At 37.7% G+C, this 13494-nt stretch overlaps 2 protein-coding genes across 3 annotated transcripts in view; both read right to left on the reverse strand.

Moving 5' to 3' along the window:
* The window catches only part of hfm1 (helicase for meiosis 1), a 42780-nt gene extending 32859 nt beyond the window's left edge, over nucleotides 1-9921 (reverse strand). Inside the window, exon 1 of the mRNA XM_042497237.1 lies at nucleotides 9824-9921. The gene's annotated coding sequence lies outside the window, so the exon portion shown is untranslated. The remainder of the gene's footprint in view (nucleotides 1-9823) is intronic.
* Nucleotides 22-8706, reverse strand: LOC121951050 (A-kinase anchor protein 8-like). 2 transcript variants are annotated; one of them, XM_042497236.1, is made up of 11 exons: nucleotides 8500-8706; nucleotides 7540-7655; nucleotides 6204-6294; nucleotides 4732-5167; nucleotides 4481-4550; nucleotides 3993-4059; nucleotides 2887-3034; nucleotides 2639-2699; nucleotides 1977-2107; nucleotides 1759-1848; nucleotides 22-395 (listed from the first exon to the last, which is right to left on the reverse strand). In XM_042497236.1, the coding sequence occupies exons 1-11, from the start codon at nucleotides 8607-8609 to the stop codon at nucleotides 375-377; spliced, it is 1341 nt and encodes a 446-aa protein (XP_042353170.1). In that variant the 5' UTR covers nucleotides 8610-8706; the 3' UTR covers nucleotides 22-374. The 2 variants fall into 2 exon arrangements, 1 of the variants encoding a protein (XP_042353170.1); XR_006106378.1 differs by lacking the exons at nucleotides 22-395; nucleotides 1759-1848 and adding an exon at nucleotides 2339-2536 and having other exon boundaries at nucleotides 2034-2107.
* Nucleotides 9922-13494: the final 3573 nt, after the last annotated feature.

Raw genomic sequence — 13494 nt, forward strand, 5'->3', positions numbered from 1 at the left:
ATAAAAAAAACAAGAAACACGTTGACTTTTTCAATCTTTTTTCCCCCCACACAAATTATAAAAATACAGAATCTGCTCATGTATAAAATTACAAACTTTATCTTAAGGTGCTACTTAAGCCAACATTAACATTACCAAAATGTGAAATGACAAACCATGTGTGAACAACTACACAAGGAGATCCATAGTGTGCGAACAAACCTTGATTCAAAATGTTTCTGTTTACGCAAACAAATCCTGAACGACACAAACAGAGTGCTGTCTTGGCACTATACTGTACATTAGTGGTGCCACAGCATTTATGTGTGAGTTAAGCTTAAGTCCATAGTTCCTCACATAGGCAAACAGCCTCCGGGTGTAAACATTTCATGCCTTCATTCAAACGGAGTGCCACCCTGAAAGAAAAGAAACAGCTGTCAAACATCTGATAGCTGAATTTGCAGAGCTTGATGATGTACAAGTGCATTCAATTTTAATTACTAGTAGCCTTTTAGGGTACTATAAGTACACTAGTTTGCTGATTATAGTGTACCACTGAAAACAAATGCCTTACTTAAAGGGACAGTTCAACCCAAAATCTAAATTACATATTTTTTCCTCTTACCTGTAGCTCTATTTGTCTCAATTGTTTTGGTGCTGAGTGCTTGAGATATTGGCAGTAGAGATGCCTGTCATCTCTCGAGTGCAATGTAACTAGAATGGCAGCTGGTAAGTGCCAAAATATGAAGGAACTAATTTATTTCTACAACACCACATCAGCCAACTGTATCACCTCACTGCAGGAAGCGTGCATCTACTCCTAGCTCACCAAGCACCACTGACCAAGGTAATGTTACAGCTGAGCCAATGAGGATGCCAATAACGTTTACACCTCGCACTGTCACGAGCACCACCCTCTCATATCCATGAGTAGATGTAAGCTTCCTTCTGCACAGTGATGTGTTTGGCACTAGGCAACTTTCATCAAAACAGTCTAGATTGATATATAGCACAACAGGTCAAAGGGAAAATATGCATCTTTAACTATTAGACTCCCACCCACATACAACTATTTGTGCTGAAACGATGACTGAAGGAGCATCATTATAGATTTGATCTTTTTAAAGCCAATTCCTTATAGCATTTCATTATTGTATAATTTTCCACAACTTTTATATCACATTTGTGCACACTGCAATACATCTTTTACTTGGGTGAAATAAAAGAAGTATTCTGCATCTGATCTGTTAATGCTGCATGTGACTGGCCACAGGTTACAAACCCTTCTCCAACATTTTGACTAGCTTCTTGTTTGCATTAGTAAACAGCCAACTGATAATTATTTTACTTAGTTTCTTTAAGTCGTGTCGACTGAATGTCATACTTCTGATTTTGTTCTTTCAAATTAATAATTTGTGCTGACATTATACCAAATTTAGGTCTCAGATGATGTCATAAATATTAGCTGAGGCATGTTGAACAAAGTGTATCCTTGTCCAGAAACAAAATAAAACTATATTATATTCAAAAGTAACAAGTTCAGGTGCCATGAAAAAATATGGAATTGTAATAAATTTTGTTAACTTCAGGGCAAAAATTATGTCATTCATGAACTATTATGAAAGAGAATTAACTACTAAACTGAGGGTGCCAGATAAGTATGAATGTGCAAATTCTTAATTTAAGTGGATATTTATCAAAAAATATTTTGAATATTTTCTGGGCACTGTTCTCCAGTTGTGTTTGAATACATTTGAAATGTTCACTCTTGCAAAATACCTTCAGGAAGTGTTCAAACTGAGGTTTCAGCACCTTCATTATGGTTTCTGCTTTGTCAAGGCAAGAACGTCTCTGCCGTACCTGAAACTCCTGCAGGAAATCACATATTCGTCATCCCTTGCAACTCATCCCTTCTGAGGCAAATGGTGAATTTACAAATGATAAATAACGGATCTGAAAAAAAGGGAACAGATTCATGGTATGCAGTTTTTTGTTACCTTTGTGTTGGAGAGGTGTTCCTGAGAAGTAATGTGTGTCTGCACTGAAGATGCAGACGTGGGCACAAAAACACTGCAAGCCGCACAGTGGAACATTTCGATCTTTGTCATGTGGTCATTTTCCTGCAGAGCTGACGAAACAAAGATCAAACTGTATTTAGGACTTGTTTGTCTGGATTAAAAGATACAGTTACAATGCATGACTTTCGTTGTTTTTGACAAAAGGTGCTTCCCAAGTATCTTAATTGGCATTTCATCGCTTGAACATGGTGTCGTTCTGGTGCACCAACATAAAGGCCATCTCAAAGCTCTTATTTCTGCTCTGAGAAGTAAGGGAAGAAAAAGTGAAAGAATAACCCTACCTTAAATAGGGTTATTTGCATTTTTTGCAGTTGCCACCATAGTTTGCAGCTCCTCCATGACCAGCGGTGTAGAAGAAACACTGATTTTTAAAACAGACTTATTCGATGTGTTTTCATGTATCCAGTTTGTTTTGGAAAGGACGAGACCTTTGTGGATGATTCAGCTCCTGGTACAAACCTCCTAACACTGAAGAAATTCTAATTCGAAAAATCAAATCAAATCTTCAATCTTCATCACAAGATGCCTAATCTTACACACTGTTATTTTAAGAGACTTGGGATGCACCCTAAGTTATTTACCTTCAATTGCACTGTCCTCTATAGCTCTGCTGCACTGATGGCTTTTATGCAGCATGACCTCCTATTGACATAAAAAAATAAATTAAAAACTATCACCATTCAGACACACTAATGCACCAACATTTGTTTCTGTTTCTGTCATTTATGCTTCAAACAAGAATCCGTTGGTTACACGTAGAACGCTGCTGCACAGATCAGAAATTGTCAATGGGATGTGCAATTTTTACTGATGCTGCGTATTATCCGACCTGTAGGAAGGCTATAGCCACATCATCATAATCCCTGTGCTGCTGAATGTGCTCCAGGGTGTCCCAGTGACTCTTGCTCTCCAAGTGATCCTCCAGCTCCCGACCGTTGGCTAACTCTACGTCACAAAGGTCACAGATGATGGGGTCCCTAAGAGAGAAATATCAAGATGTTCATTTTTAAATGCAAAACCTTCTTACTCAGTCAGGCTTTCGTTTAAGAATCCTTTAGACATTTTTTGTATTATTTTATTCAACCATTTTACCTGTGGAGTTTATTTTATTTTGGGCAATCAGATTAGTATATTAGCAGGTGACAGCTAATAACAGAGTCAGTGTGCCACATGAGTTAATTTCCCTTCATTTCCTGTATCAGCTATCATTCACACTTTCAATTCACAGCAAGTCGACACTTCATTCCCCAGATCATCCACTTTGTTTAAACCAATCCGACAGCATCCATTCACTTTGCAAGACAGAACTGTTAAATCCTAATGTTAGTTTACTGAGCACCAGTTGGAGAAAATGACACCAAAGACAATTTCGTTCATGTACAAAAACTGTGTGGGGGTCAACAAAAAATTAGTAAGAGTGTGCACCATGTGTGGGTTGAAAATTACAGACATAGATGCAGTGGCTTCCAACACACTAAATAAAATTTAAAAAAAAAAAAAAAAGCATTAATGATTTTTAAAAATTTCAAATATTATTACTCTGTTGTTTACGTGGCTTTACCGTTGGTGAAGAGCACATTATGACTTTTTTTTGGCACTTGAGACGTACTTGCGAATTGCATAACAATGACCACAACTGTTATGTGGGTTTCTTCTTCTTGACAATACACTAGCAATTGAACCTGATTATCTCAGGACTTAGTATCTTCAACTACAACAACAGCTGATGCTGCACACCAGGCTAGACTCTGTGGGACTGACAGTTTCTTTGCTCCGGCTTTTGTTCAGTCCAAACAAGCAGTAAAGTGCGCCATCTTTCTAGCTTGGTTGAAGCTCTACATGTGTGGCATAAATTAATCTGACACATTTTTAGCCAAACTTTTGCTATGGCCTATGAGTATGATGTGAAAACTGCACATATGAGTTGGCTCTTACCTGTTCGTTACTCTATCCATGCTCTTGTTTTTTGAACCCTCTGTGGAAGCTGGGATCTGGTCCCGTTCTGTAGAGTGTTTTACACAGTTTTATTATTATTATTATTATATTATTGTCATTATGTTCACATAAGAAATACATTTAGACATGGCAAAAGTCCTCTGCTTTGTTTACTCAAACATGATTCAATTCAGCTTTATTGAAATTTTGCTATATATTTTCATGCAGAGCAGAATAAAAGAGCATTACTTAGATGCAAATTAATTATTTTTTTAAGTGATAATAAACACTAAAACATCCTCACTGTCAGCAAAAACAACCCTAAAAACAAACTGTCCCAAAAAACAATAGAAAAAAAAACAATAAAAATATAAAATTCTTGGGTTTCAACAAAATACTAAAATTAACTTAATTCATGCAATCATGTTTCTCCTACATTTATTTCTCCTACATTTAATTTGTAATGGTGGGACATAACACCAGTTCACCTGTTCCCACATATTCAGAGTGACGTTGATAATCCCGCCTTGGGGGGGATAACCTAACAGTGGTGGCCATCTGCAGAGGAGAGAATGGGCTCTTATTGGTATCGAGTATCACAATGTCATTACTGCAAATGAATAACAAAGAACAACAAACAGACCATGAATCCTGTTTAAGTTTACAACTCATGACTGAAAATAACCACAGAACAAAAAGCATAATATTTAATTTAGAAATCAAAATTTTTCAGTCAAACCTCTCTCCAGTGTTCAGGGACGATCCTCTCCTCCCCGTTGGTTCTCTGTCCCCCGTAAGATGCAGGAAACAGTTTGGTGGAGGAGCCTTGAACGTGCCTGTCAGGGCTACGGACCCTGTGGTCCAGAACTGATCGGTCAAGTGATTCAGTGTTGGGGCTATAAGCCTGTCGTTCGGGCAGTCTATGACCTGGACTGAGACCTCGACTCTCGGCAGGTCTGGTTTCAGACAAGTCACGCCTGTCGAGGGGTTGGGTCAGTGACTCAGAGTAGCTTTGGCCCCAGCATCGTTTTTTATTTGAGCCTCTACCTGGAGACAAAGCCTCACGTCCCGGGCTCTTATTGTATTTGGCCGGGGACTGGATGTGGTCTCTGGACCGTAGCACCTCCTCCTCAGAGTCTGACGAGATGGGATCGTAAGGATCATAAATCTCAGGCCTGAGGGAAAAAAGGAGGGATATGTTTTTAATATTAAATAGATAATCTGTTGGGACAAAATATCATTAAAGGGATAGTTTGGATTCTTTGACGTGGTGTTAAATGAGGTAATAACTCACAGTATTTCATCTACAGTGGATGTCAGTCAATACACCCCCAGTTTGAAGAAGCAAGCAAGAGTATCGCCACAGATGTGACGCAATGTGCTGTTGTGGACGAAGGCAGCAGCAATATTTTAGCTACTTAAAAAAACTCTCCCTTAAAAAGATTTTGAATATTTTCACTGCTTTACATGCTGTCAGAAAACCCTCTCCGATGGGGAAGGGAGCTGAAATGTATCTATGCTCTCTTTTAAGCCACCAGACTCCATTAAGATATATATATAGAAATATAAATGTTAATTTTACTTCACAGAACACAGGAGCTGCTGATGTACTGCTTCCTCCATCAGTTAATTTCCTTGCATTAATGGATGACTTTGGTGAGTCCGAACTAACCCTTTGAACTCCAAAACCACACAATGCCACAAACACACAAACTGATCAAGGCAGCAGTAGACCAGAAGCTCCTGTATTCAGCAAGAGAAAATTACTGTTTTGTCAATGGAGTCTGGCTTTGAAGAGAGCATCATATAACCCCTCCTCAAAAGATCCAAACTATCCCTTTAAGTACTGACTGTCTCTCTCTCTCTCTCTCTCTCTCTCTCTCTCTCTCTCTCTCTCTCTCTCACACACACACACACACACACACACACACACACACAGTATAGACAAATATGCAAACAACCCACATGAACTGTTGGGAAAAGGAAAAAAACAATTTCTGTAATGAGGCTGTGCACATCAGGCACTGCATCTACTATCTGTACTTTCACCTAGATGGGGCCACCTTAAATAATACTTGACAAGATCACCTTAAGACAGCCCACATTTCAACATTTAAAGTCAACACAAGACAAAGGTCAAGGATAAAATGTGGGACTTTGGATTGTGACTACAGGAGATCTCACCCTTTGTCAACACACTGACTGGCTTACCTTTCTGAACTGCCAGCGCTTGTTTCCGGAGAGTCATCTTCGTCTCCTAATGGTTTGAACGAAGACTTCCATTTACCAGCTGAGGATTTTGCTGTGTAATACAAAGGGTACAAACAATAAGGACACAGATTTTAACAGAGTGAATGGAATTCAGATATGTAATCTGTACCTACAGCTAACTAACAATGAACTGAAGCAAGTTTGGTTTGGTTCATTTCTGTGGATTTTTAGTACCAGGACAAGAATGAACACATTCATAATTATGACTTGAAAAAAACCACCCAGTGTCAGGAAGAGACAGGTTTCCGCTGATTTCTGTGTGGGATCAAAATTGATCAGCAGTCGTGAAACTTTCCCCACTTACATCGTTACTTCGTTGTTAAATGCTGATGCAGTTTTAGTGCAGACTGATTTCATAAGCTGCACGGTTTTATCTTTTAACAACAATGTCACTTTGACAAAAGATAATACGGACTGGGGTAACGCAGTGGCCTCGGGGTAAAGGTGCAGCAGCTGAGGACAGCTGGGGACCTTTGTTGTATTTTACTCCTCATCGCTCCCCTCATTTATCATCATCTATCTACTAGTAGGCTAACTCTTACACAATGCCCCAAAATGTGAAAACAAAAGATTGTTGTGATAAATTGTGTGCAAAAAGATGCTCATATCATACAGAAATGAATCAAATATCCTGTAACAGTTTTGGAATAGTTAGTTGTGATGTTAAAGGTCCAGTGTGTAGGATTTAGGGGGATATATTGGCAGTGTATAACCAACTGAAAAAAAGGAACTGTTGTGTTTATGTCACCTCTGAATGAGCCATTTATATCTACATACGGAGCAGGTCCTTGTTGACAAAGTCTGCTTTGTTGCATCACCATGTTTCTCAATAGCACAGAACGGAAAAAATCAAATGCTTACTCCAGAGCTTTCACTTCAGCCACCGTATTGTGCTTTACTTTTGATTACTTACTAAAGTACAGTAAACATTAGATTCTTTAAGACTTTTACTAAAACAATATTCTGGTAGGAGACTTTAACTCCAACCAAACTCGTTTTCTGGTAAGAAATCTATTCTTTTACTTAAGTATGGATTTCAGGTACTTCACCCACCACTGCTACTGGGAAAAACCTCCTGAACAATGAACTCTGAAGAAATCCTAACAGGAAGTTTAAGCTGGTTGCAGTAATCCTCACCACTAGACGCCACTAAATCATACACACTGTTGCTTTAAGTAATTTTAGGCTTACACATGAAAATCTACAGATATGGCCTTATGTGATGTTAATGTGATGTGCCTATATGTAAGTGTGCATCAGTGTCCACATTAGTTACCTTTAGGTTTCTGTTTTTTTTGTGTCTCAGGAGCCACATCTGGTGTCCTGATAATGGGCTTGACTGCTGGCTTTACTGGGAGGTGTATCATAGTTTCTCTGAAGTCCTGGGGGATTCTGTTTATCACAGGAGACAGAAAGAACCAATTACACATTTGTGCATTGTTACAAAGTCAATAAATACAACATACATATAATACAACACACATACAATACAATATACATTGGGGGTTTACAGATTATTGGCCTGGCCAATTATCTAGGCTGATATTTGGCACAATTTATTCTAATGATCGAAAATAAATTTATTAAAAACTGCACAGAAAGTGTCAGCATGTGAGGAATTTGACCTCTGTAAAGCCTCAGGGAGCTATTTTTATTTATTGTTTCTTTCGCTTGACTTTATAGAAAAGTTGCCTGAAAAACTTGCTGTATATGATGTTGAAAATTTCAATTTGGTTAAACATTTGCTTAAGGCATTTAAACAAAGGTTTGTGTTGGCGTTTGATATTTTCCTAATTCTAAATATTGATAGAAATATTTTCATTCTTATTGTAAATGCAAATCGGTTCCAAATATATGAGCTCATTTACTACTAATAATCGGTATCGGACCTGAAAATACAATGTCAGTCGACCTAAACACACATGCATACAAGACAACGATAAAGGCTATTTAACGTGAACGTGGGAATATAGTGTTTTATCAACGCTCGTATGAAGAAAACAGCTGGACAAACAAACATGGCATGTTGTGCTTTTAGCTTTAGCTGCATAGCTAGCTACACACAGGACAGCTCAGTGCTAATAATGTTTGAGGTAGCTGCTGGTGTAACGACATGCACCCTCAGTATCAAGTCAACAAAAACACAATGCCTTAAACTAACCACAAAAGCACTTTGCTCGACGCTGTTAACCTGAATCTGTCACACTTAAATTATACAAGTCTGAAGCAGACTTACCTTCCTGTCTGTTGTTGTTGTTGTTGTTGTTGTTGTTGTTGGTAAAGTGGAGCAGCTGCTCTTGGTGTTGTAAAAGTGGCGTTGAACGAAGCATGATGCTGACGCTTCATTTTGTTGCTTTGCAGAGGAAAGTTGTTAGCATGTGTGAGAGATGAAGCTAATCCTTTTTCTTCTGTTGAGTTTCATTGCAGTTGGCATCCATGTGCGTTTCATTACTGCCACCTATGTGTTTGTACGGTTTCACAGTGCACACTATACTAAAAACAAATATTTAAATGCAACACTTTTGCTTTTGCTCCCGTTTTTTTACAGGTTTAAATTCAAACTCTAAGACTTTTCATGCACTGAATAGATGGATTTCTCTCAAAGTTTGGGGTGCACAATTGTTCAAGTCCGTGCTAGTGAGCACTTTTCCTTTTCCAAGATACACCTGACAGGCGGCATATCAAGATGCTTTTTATTCACCTTTTAGCGCATACATATAACCACATACAAATGCAACAAAGCAATGACATTGGATTGAATATTGGCTGAAAGTGAAAAAAAAGGAACAACAATAATAAACATAAAATAAATAAACAATTAGAGGAAAAACAAATATAAGGAAATGAAAACAAATAATGTTTGGATTCCTTGGGTTTAGTAACATTTTATGTAGAGTTTGCAGGATGAGTCTGATTTAATGTTATTAATTCTTTCTGCTCATGCCTACACATAAACACTTCTTAACCCTCTTTCTTGCTTTCTTTTCTGCTTTCCTCCCTTTCCTTTTCCTGTCAAGGTGCTGATTAACCCTTCAAACCTTAGCAAATTGGCTTGATTCATTTCCAAACCATGAGAAGAAGGCAATGAGCAACAAAGAAAGAAACCAAAAAATATAAAGACATTAGTAAAACATACAAGAAAATTACCTGAAAATTGTTTTGGTTTTTTTTAAGAAAAAAATCTAATGATTTTGGAATATAATTTAAAAAATGTAAATATGCCTATTATATCATTTTTTTTTAGCTCTTTCCTATGACAATTTTTCCTTCACTTAAAAAAATGTTTTCTAAATGTAACAATTTAATGCAATATGCGGAACATTTCTACACAAGTTGTTCATTGCCTTTTTTTCCCCATGTTTAAGAAAGAAATCGCACCAACTTGTTGAGGGTTCAAAGGGCCGCATACTTGTGAAAGGCATCTGAAAGCACCACAAGAAAAGTGATGTTGCTCTAGGTGTCAAAGGGTTAAGATACAAAATCTAATACCTTTTTTAAAATAGATTTCTTTCAAATTTTGGTTGTAAAATTGTTCAAATCCATGAGAATGAGCACTTTACCTTTACCAAGATGATCCATCCAGCTGACAGGTGTGGCACATCAAGATGCTGATTAAAAAGCATTATCATTACATCGTCAAAATGGTGCACAATAATGCAAACTGCACGTTTTTGGATTGGCCTTTGATTGTGACTATCTCAAGGCACACCTGTGTGATGCTGTTTAATCAGCATCTTGATATGGCACACCTGTCAGTTGGATTGATTCTCTTGGAAAAGAAGTGCTAACATAAATTTTAACAAAATTTGCCAACAAAATTTGAAATAAATATACCTAATGAGCTCATGAAAAAGTCTTAGATCTTTCACTTAAATCTATGAAAAATGGGAGCAAAAACAAAGTGTTGCATTTGAAGTTTTGTTCAGTATGTTTACCATATCTACTTTATAACAGAGACCTAGTTGTCTGAGTTGGCGCAAATCCCTCCCTTACTGTGTAATCTAGAGCATCTCCAGATCTCTCCACAGTTTTCAAGAACCTCCCAGCAGCATCTAGCACCAAATTAACCCTTTTTGACAGCCAAACTATAACTATGCCAAAACTCCTTTCCTTTCCGTGTAGATATTCTGATCAGCTCTGCTTCTTCTTATACTGCCACCATTTTGTTGTTTCTCTCCATTCGCAGAGCAGTTTCTGTTCTGCTCTGAATTTAAGTCACTTTCACTTCTTTAATTCTCTTCAGACACTGCTAACTCCACAGTGAAGCCAGCTCACCCACAACCATACACTGAATACAGTCAATGCCTGCAACCGGCTGTTTAACAGATACTTACACGTGCCGACAGATGGCAGCACACAGCGACACATGATGGATCCACTTCTGTTCTTTTTAACTAACAGTGTCAGGTGCATCACCAAATTGATTTGTTCAAGTTCTTTCTGTCTTTGTCATTAGTAATTGAAGTGTAAGAGCAAAATAAGTAACTACATACTACAGGGAGGGTCAGATTAACCTGCCAGCAGAGCAAAAAAAAGCTGCTGGGCCCCTTCAGTCCCTATTTCTCTCTCTTTGTGCATTATGTATAGTTTTTCTATACTGAACATCACAACTAACTGAAGATAAAAACTGAAAAAAACTGAAAAACAGAGCAGATTTTTGCCTTGAATGACTATATTGGGCTTCTGTAACAATACATGTATGCAAAAAACTAAAAAAAAGAAGTTCTTGAAACTATGTTTTTGACACAGGTTCCCTCTAAAGACATGGTGCCTCAACTTTAGGTGATAAGGCATGATGATTCTTAGTGGTTTGTATTCTTATAAACTAATTTACTAATTAATACCAGTTGACACATACAAGTCTGAGGTATCCCAGGTTCCTGAAGGAAGCCCTAAAGGCCCCAGGTTCTGTCTGTCTGTTGGTTTGTTAAACTTTTTTATTGCAAATGCTAATGAAGTATGTACCACTAAAGTAGAATATCATATGAATGATCAGGGCCTGAAGTGTACCTGCATCATTACTTGCTTCGTCTACCTGTGACATTTGTGGTTGACGAAATTAACACAATCAGGGGTCAGTAGGGGCTAGCAGCTCTTTCTTGACTCCCCTCCATGTGGATTAATCTGGCCTTGGATAACATAAAAGTTTTTTTTTTTAAAAATCCCAGTTTTGCTGACACATAATATAAATGTACATGCCAGTTAAAGTGGTGTTTATAGTGACTTCACAATTTGGAAAGAATTAATTTGTATGTTGAATTTTGTACAAAAAAAACCTTTTAAACTAAAATTGAATACAAAGATGATCTGCATAGGACTGCATCTAAACAAAGTAAATGAGCCTCACAGAACGAGCAGCAGAACTTGCTGATGCCTTTAAAAGCAGAGCAGGATATCTCAAGGAGAGGTACATTATGATGTGAATTCACAGATAAGTGCCCTTATTCAGAGAATTACTGCAAGGCCATTCGTTAGACTGCTGAACAGATGGCTACATACATACACAACACACATGACCTCTATGACCTCCACAACATGGACACAGGAACAGTGGACCTTTTGTTTGCTCCTCACTGGCTCACGCAAGCAATGTTACTGGTTTGCAGACAATTATCAGGTTCCAAGTAGACGTACTGGAGAGCTGGCTGCTCTGATGGAAATTATATAATTTCTGCAGACAAATCTTCTGTAGGATCATATGGATGAATGAACACATCTTTGCCATATTAACATTAAACACCAGGTGAAAAAGATTATAGATTATGTAAGTTAAGCCTCATGAAACAGAAGACATGAGACAAGACTACAGTTCAAACTATCAGTGAACTGGAAACACATCACGTCGACTGATTTGAGTTTCTGCAACTTTTGAATGCATCGCTGTAAAACTGGCAGGTCGGATTAATCTTATTCATGGTGAATCACTGAGGTCAATGTAACTTTGTCTACTGTCTGTCTCTTGATTTACTGGACAAGTTATCCTTTGCCCAAGGGCCTTTGTATGGAGCCCCTAATGCAAGGACACTCAATTTGCTTTATCTGAGAGACAATTTTGGAAAAGGACATAACCAGGGTCCATTTAAACCTCTTAAATAATATTTATCAGCATATAGAATGAATGAATTCCCTGTTTTAGACATTTTGACAGTAGGTGTCCTCACTCATTTTTGCCAAGAGGCAGATCCAGTTGCAGAGGCCCCACACAAGTCAGGTGTACATAAGGGAGTTTGAGGATTTTCGGGGTTTAGCCTGGACCTCTGTCAGAAGATTCAGGGGATCCATCCCTAACACTTTCAAAAAAATAAATAAACAAGCTCTTTTTTATGCAATGTGCAACACTATTTACATTTAAACTCCATTTATTTTTATTGTAAATTGAAAAATGGTCAGGGGCCACCTGGCACCTTGCCACCTGGGGACATGAACAAAAACTTTTTTTATGATGTTGTTTTCTGGTTAAGTTTGTCTAATTTGGTTTGATTTTATTTGTATTGTTTCCCTTTCTGACTGTGGATCACTTTAGATCTTTATAATTTGCATTTTCCTATAAAGTCTAGAGGTCAGCATATTTAGATATTGTTAAAATTAATAAAAATTTGAATGAAAAAACTCTTATTTTGTAGCCAGGAAACAAAGAAACTTATTTTTGTTTTATCCAAGGGACAAAATATGGGTTTTTTCTCATATGCTGTGTTCAGATGGGGTCGTGCTTAATCTGTTCACTAGAAGTGACCATATGGACGCCCCCCTGATGTGGTATTCGTGACTTTGCAAGTGGAAATTTTCAGAGAGCTCCGAGTTCACAACTTCATGTTCATGACTTCCGATGTTACAAATGTCTCCTTCCAAAAAACACCTGTTGCCTCGACTCCTCTCTCCTGAGACGTAAGGAGAGGAGGCAAGGAAAGGAATCAAAGATGTACAAACTGCGTAAGGAGACATAAGCAAAAACTCTTAATTTGTAGACAGGAAACAAATAAACTTATCTGTTTGGAGTAAAACTGTGGCTATTACATTTGACCTATCAAAAACATCTTTAACTAATGAGATGTTTATTTTCTGCTTTTTAATTGCTGAGACAAAAGCTTCATTAATGTTATTAGTTCCACTACATAGTTCCTGCTATGACAAGTCAAAATAAAAGAATGAACCCGATTCATTCACTTTCTTTTCTGCCTGCAGTAAAGTGTTCAGTGAATAATGCCTGAAGCAGATGAATAATGATTAGACA

The sequence above is a fragment of the Plectropomus leopardus genome, chromosome 12 (genome assembly GCF_008729295.1).
Source record: "Plectropomus leopardus isolate mb chromosome 12, YSFRI_Pleo_2.0, whole genome shotgun sequence".
Taxonomy (NCBI): domain Eukaryota; kingdom Metazoa; phylum Chordata; class Actinopteri; order Perciformes; family Serranidae; genus Plectropomus; species Plectropomus leopardus.

Coding starts and splice junctions, on each gene's coding strand:
- LOC121951050 (XM_042497236.1), bottom strand. CDS start 8,609: ATGAAGCGTCAGCATCATGCTTCGTTCAACGCCACTTTTACAACACCA. Junction 7,656..8,499: donor CAACAACAACAGACAGGAAG/GTAAGTCTGCTT, acceptor TGTGATAAACAG/AATCCCCCAGGACTTCAGAG. Junction 2,108..2,638: donor AGAGGACAGTGCAATTGAAG/GTAAATAACTTA, acceptor TTGTTTCGTCAG/CTCTGCAGGAAAATGACCAC.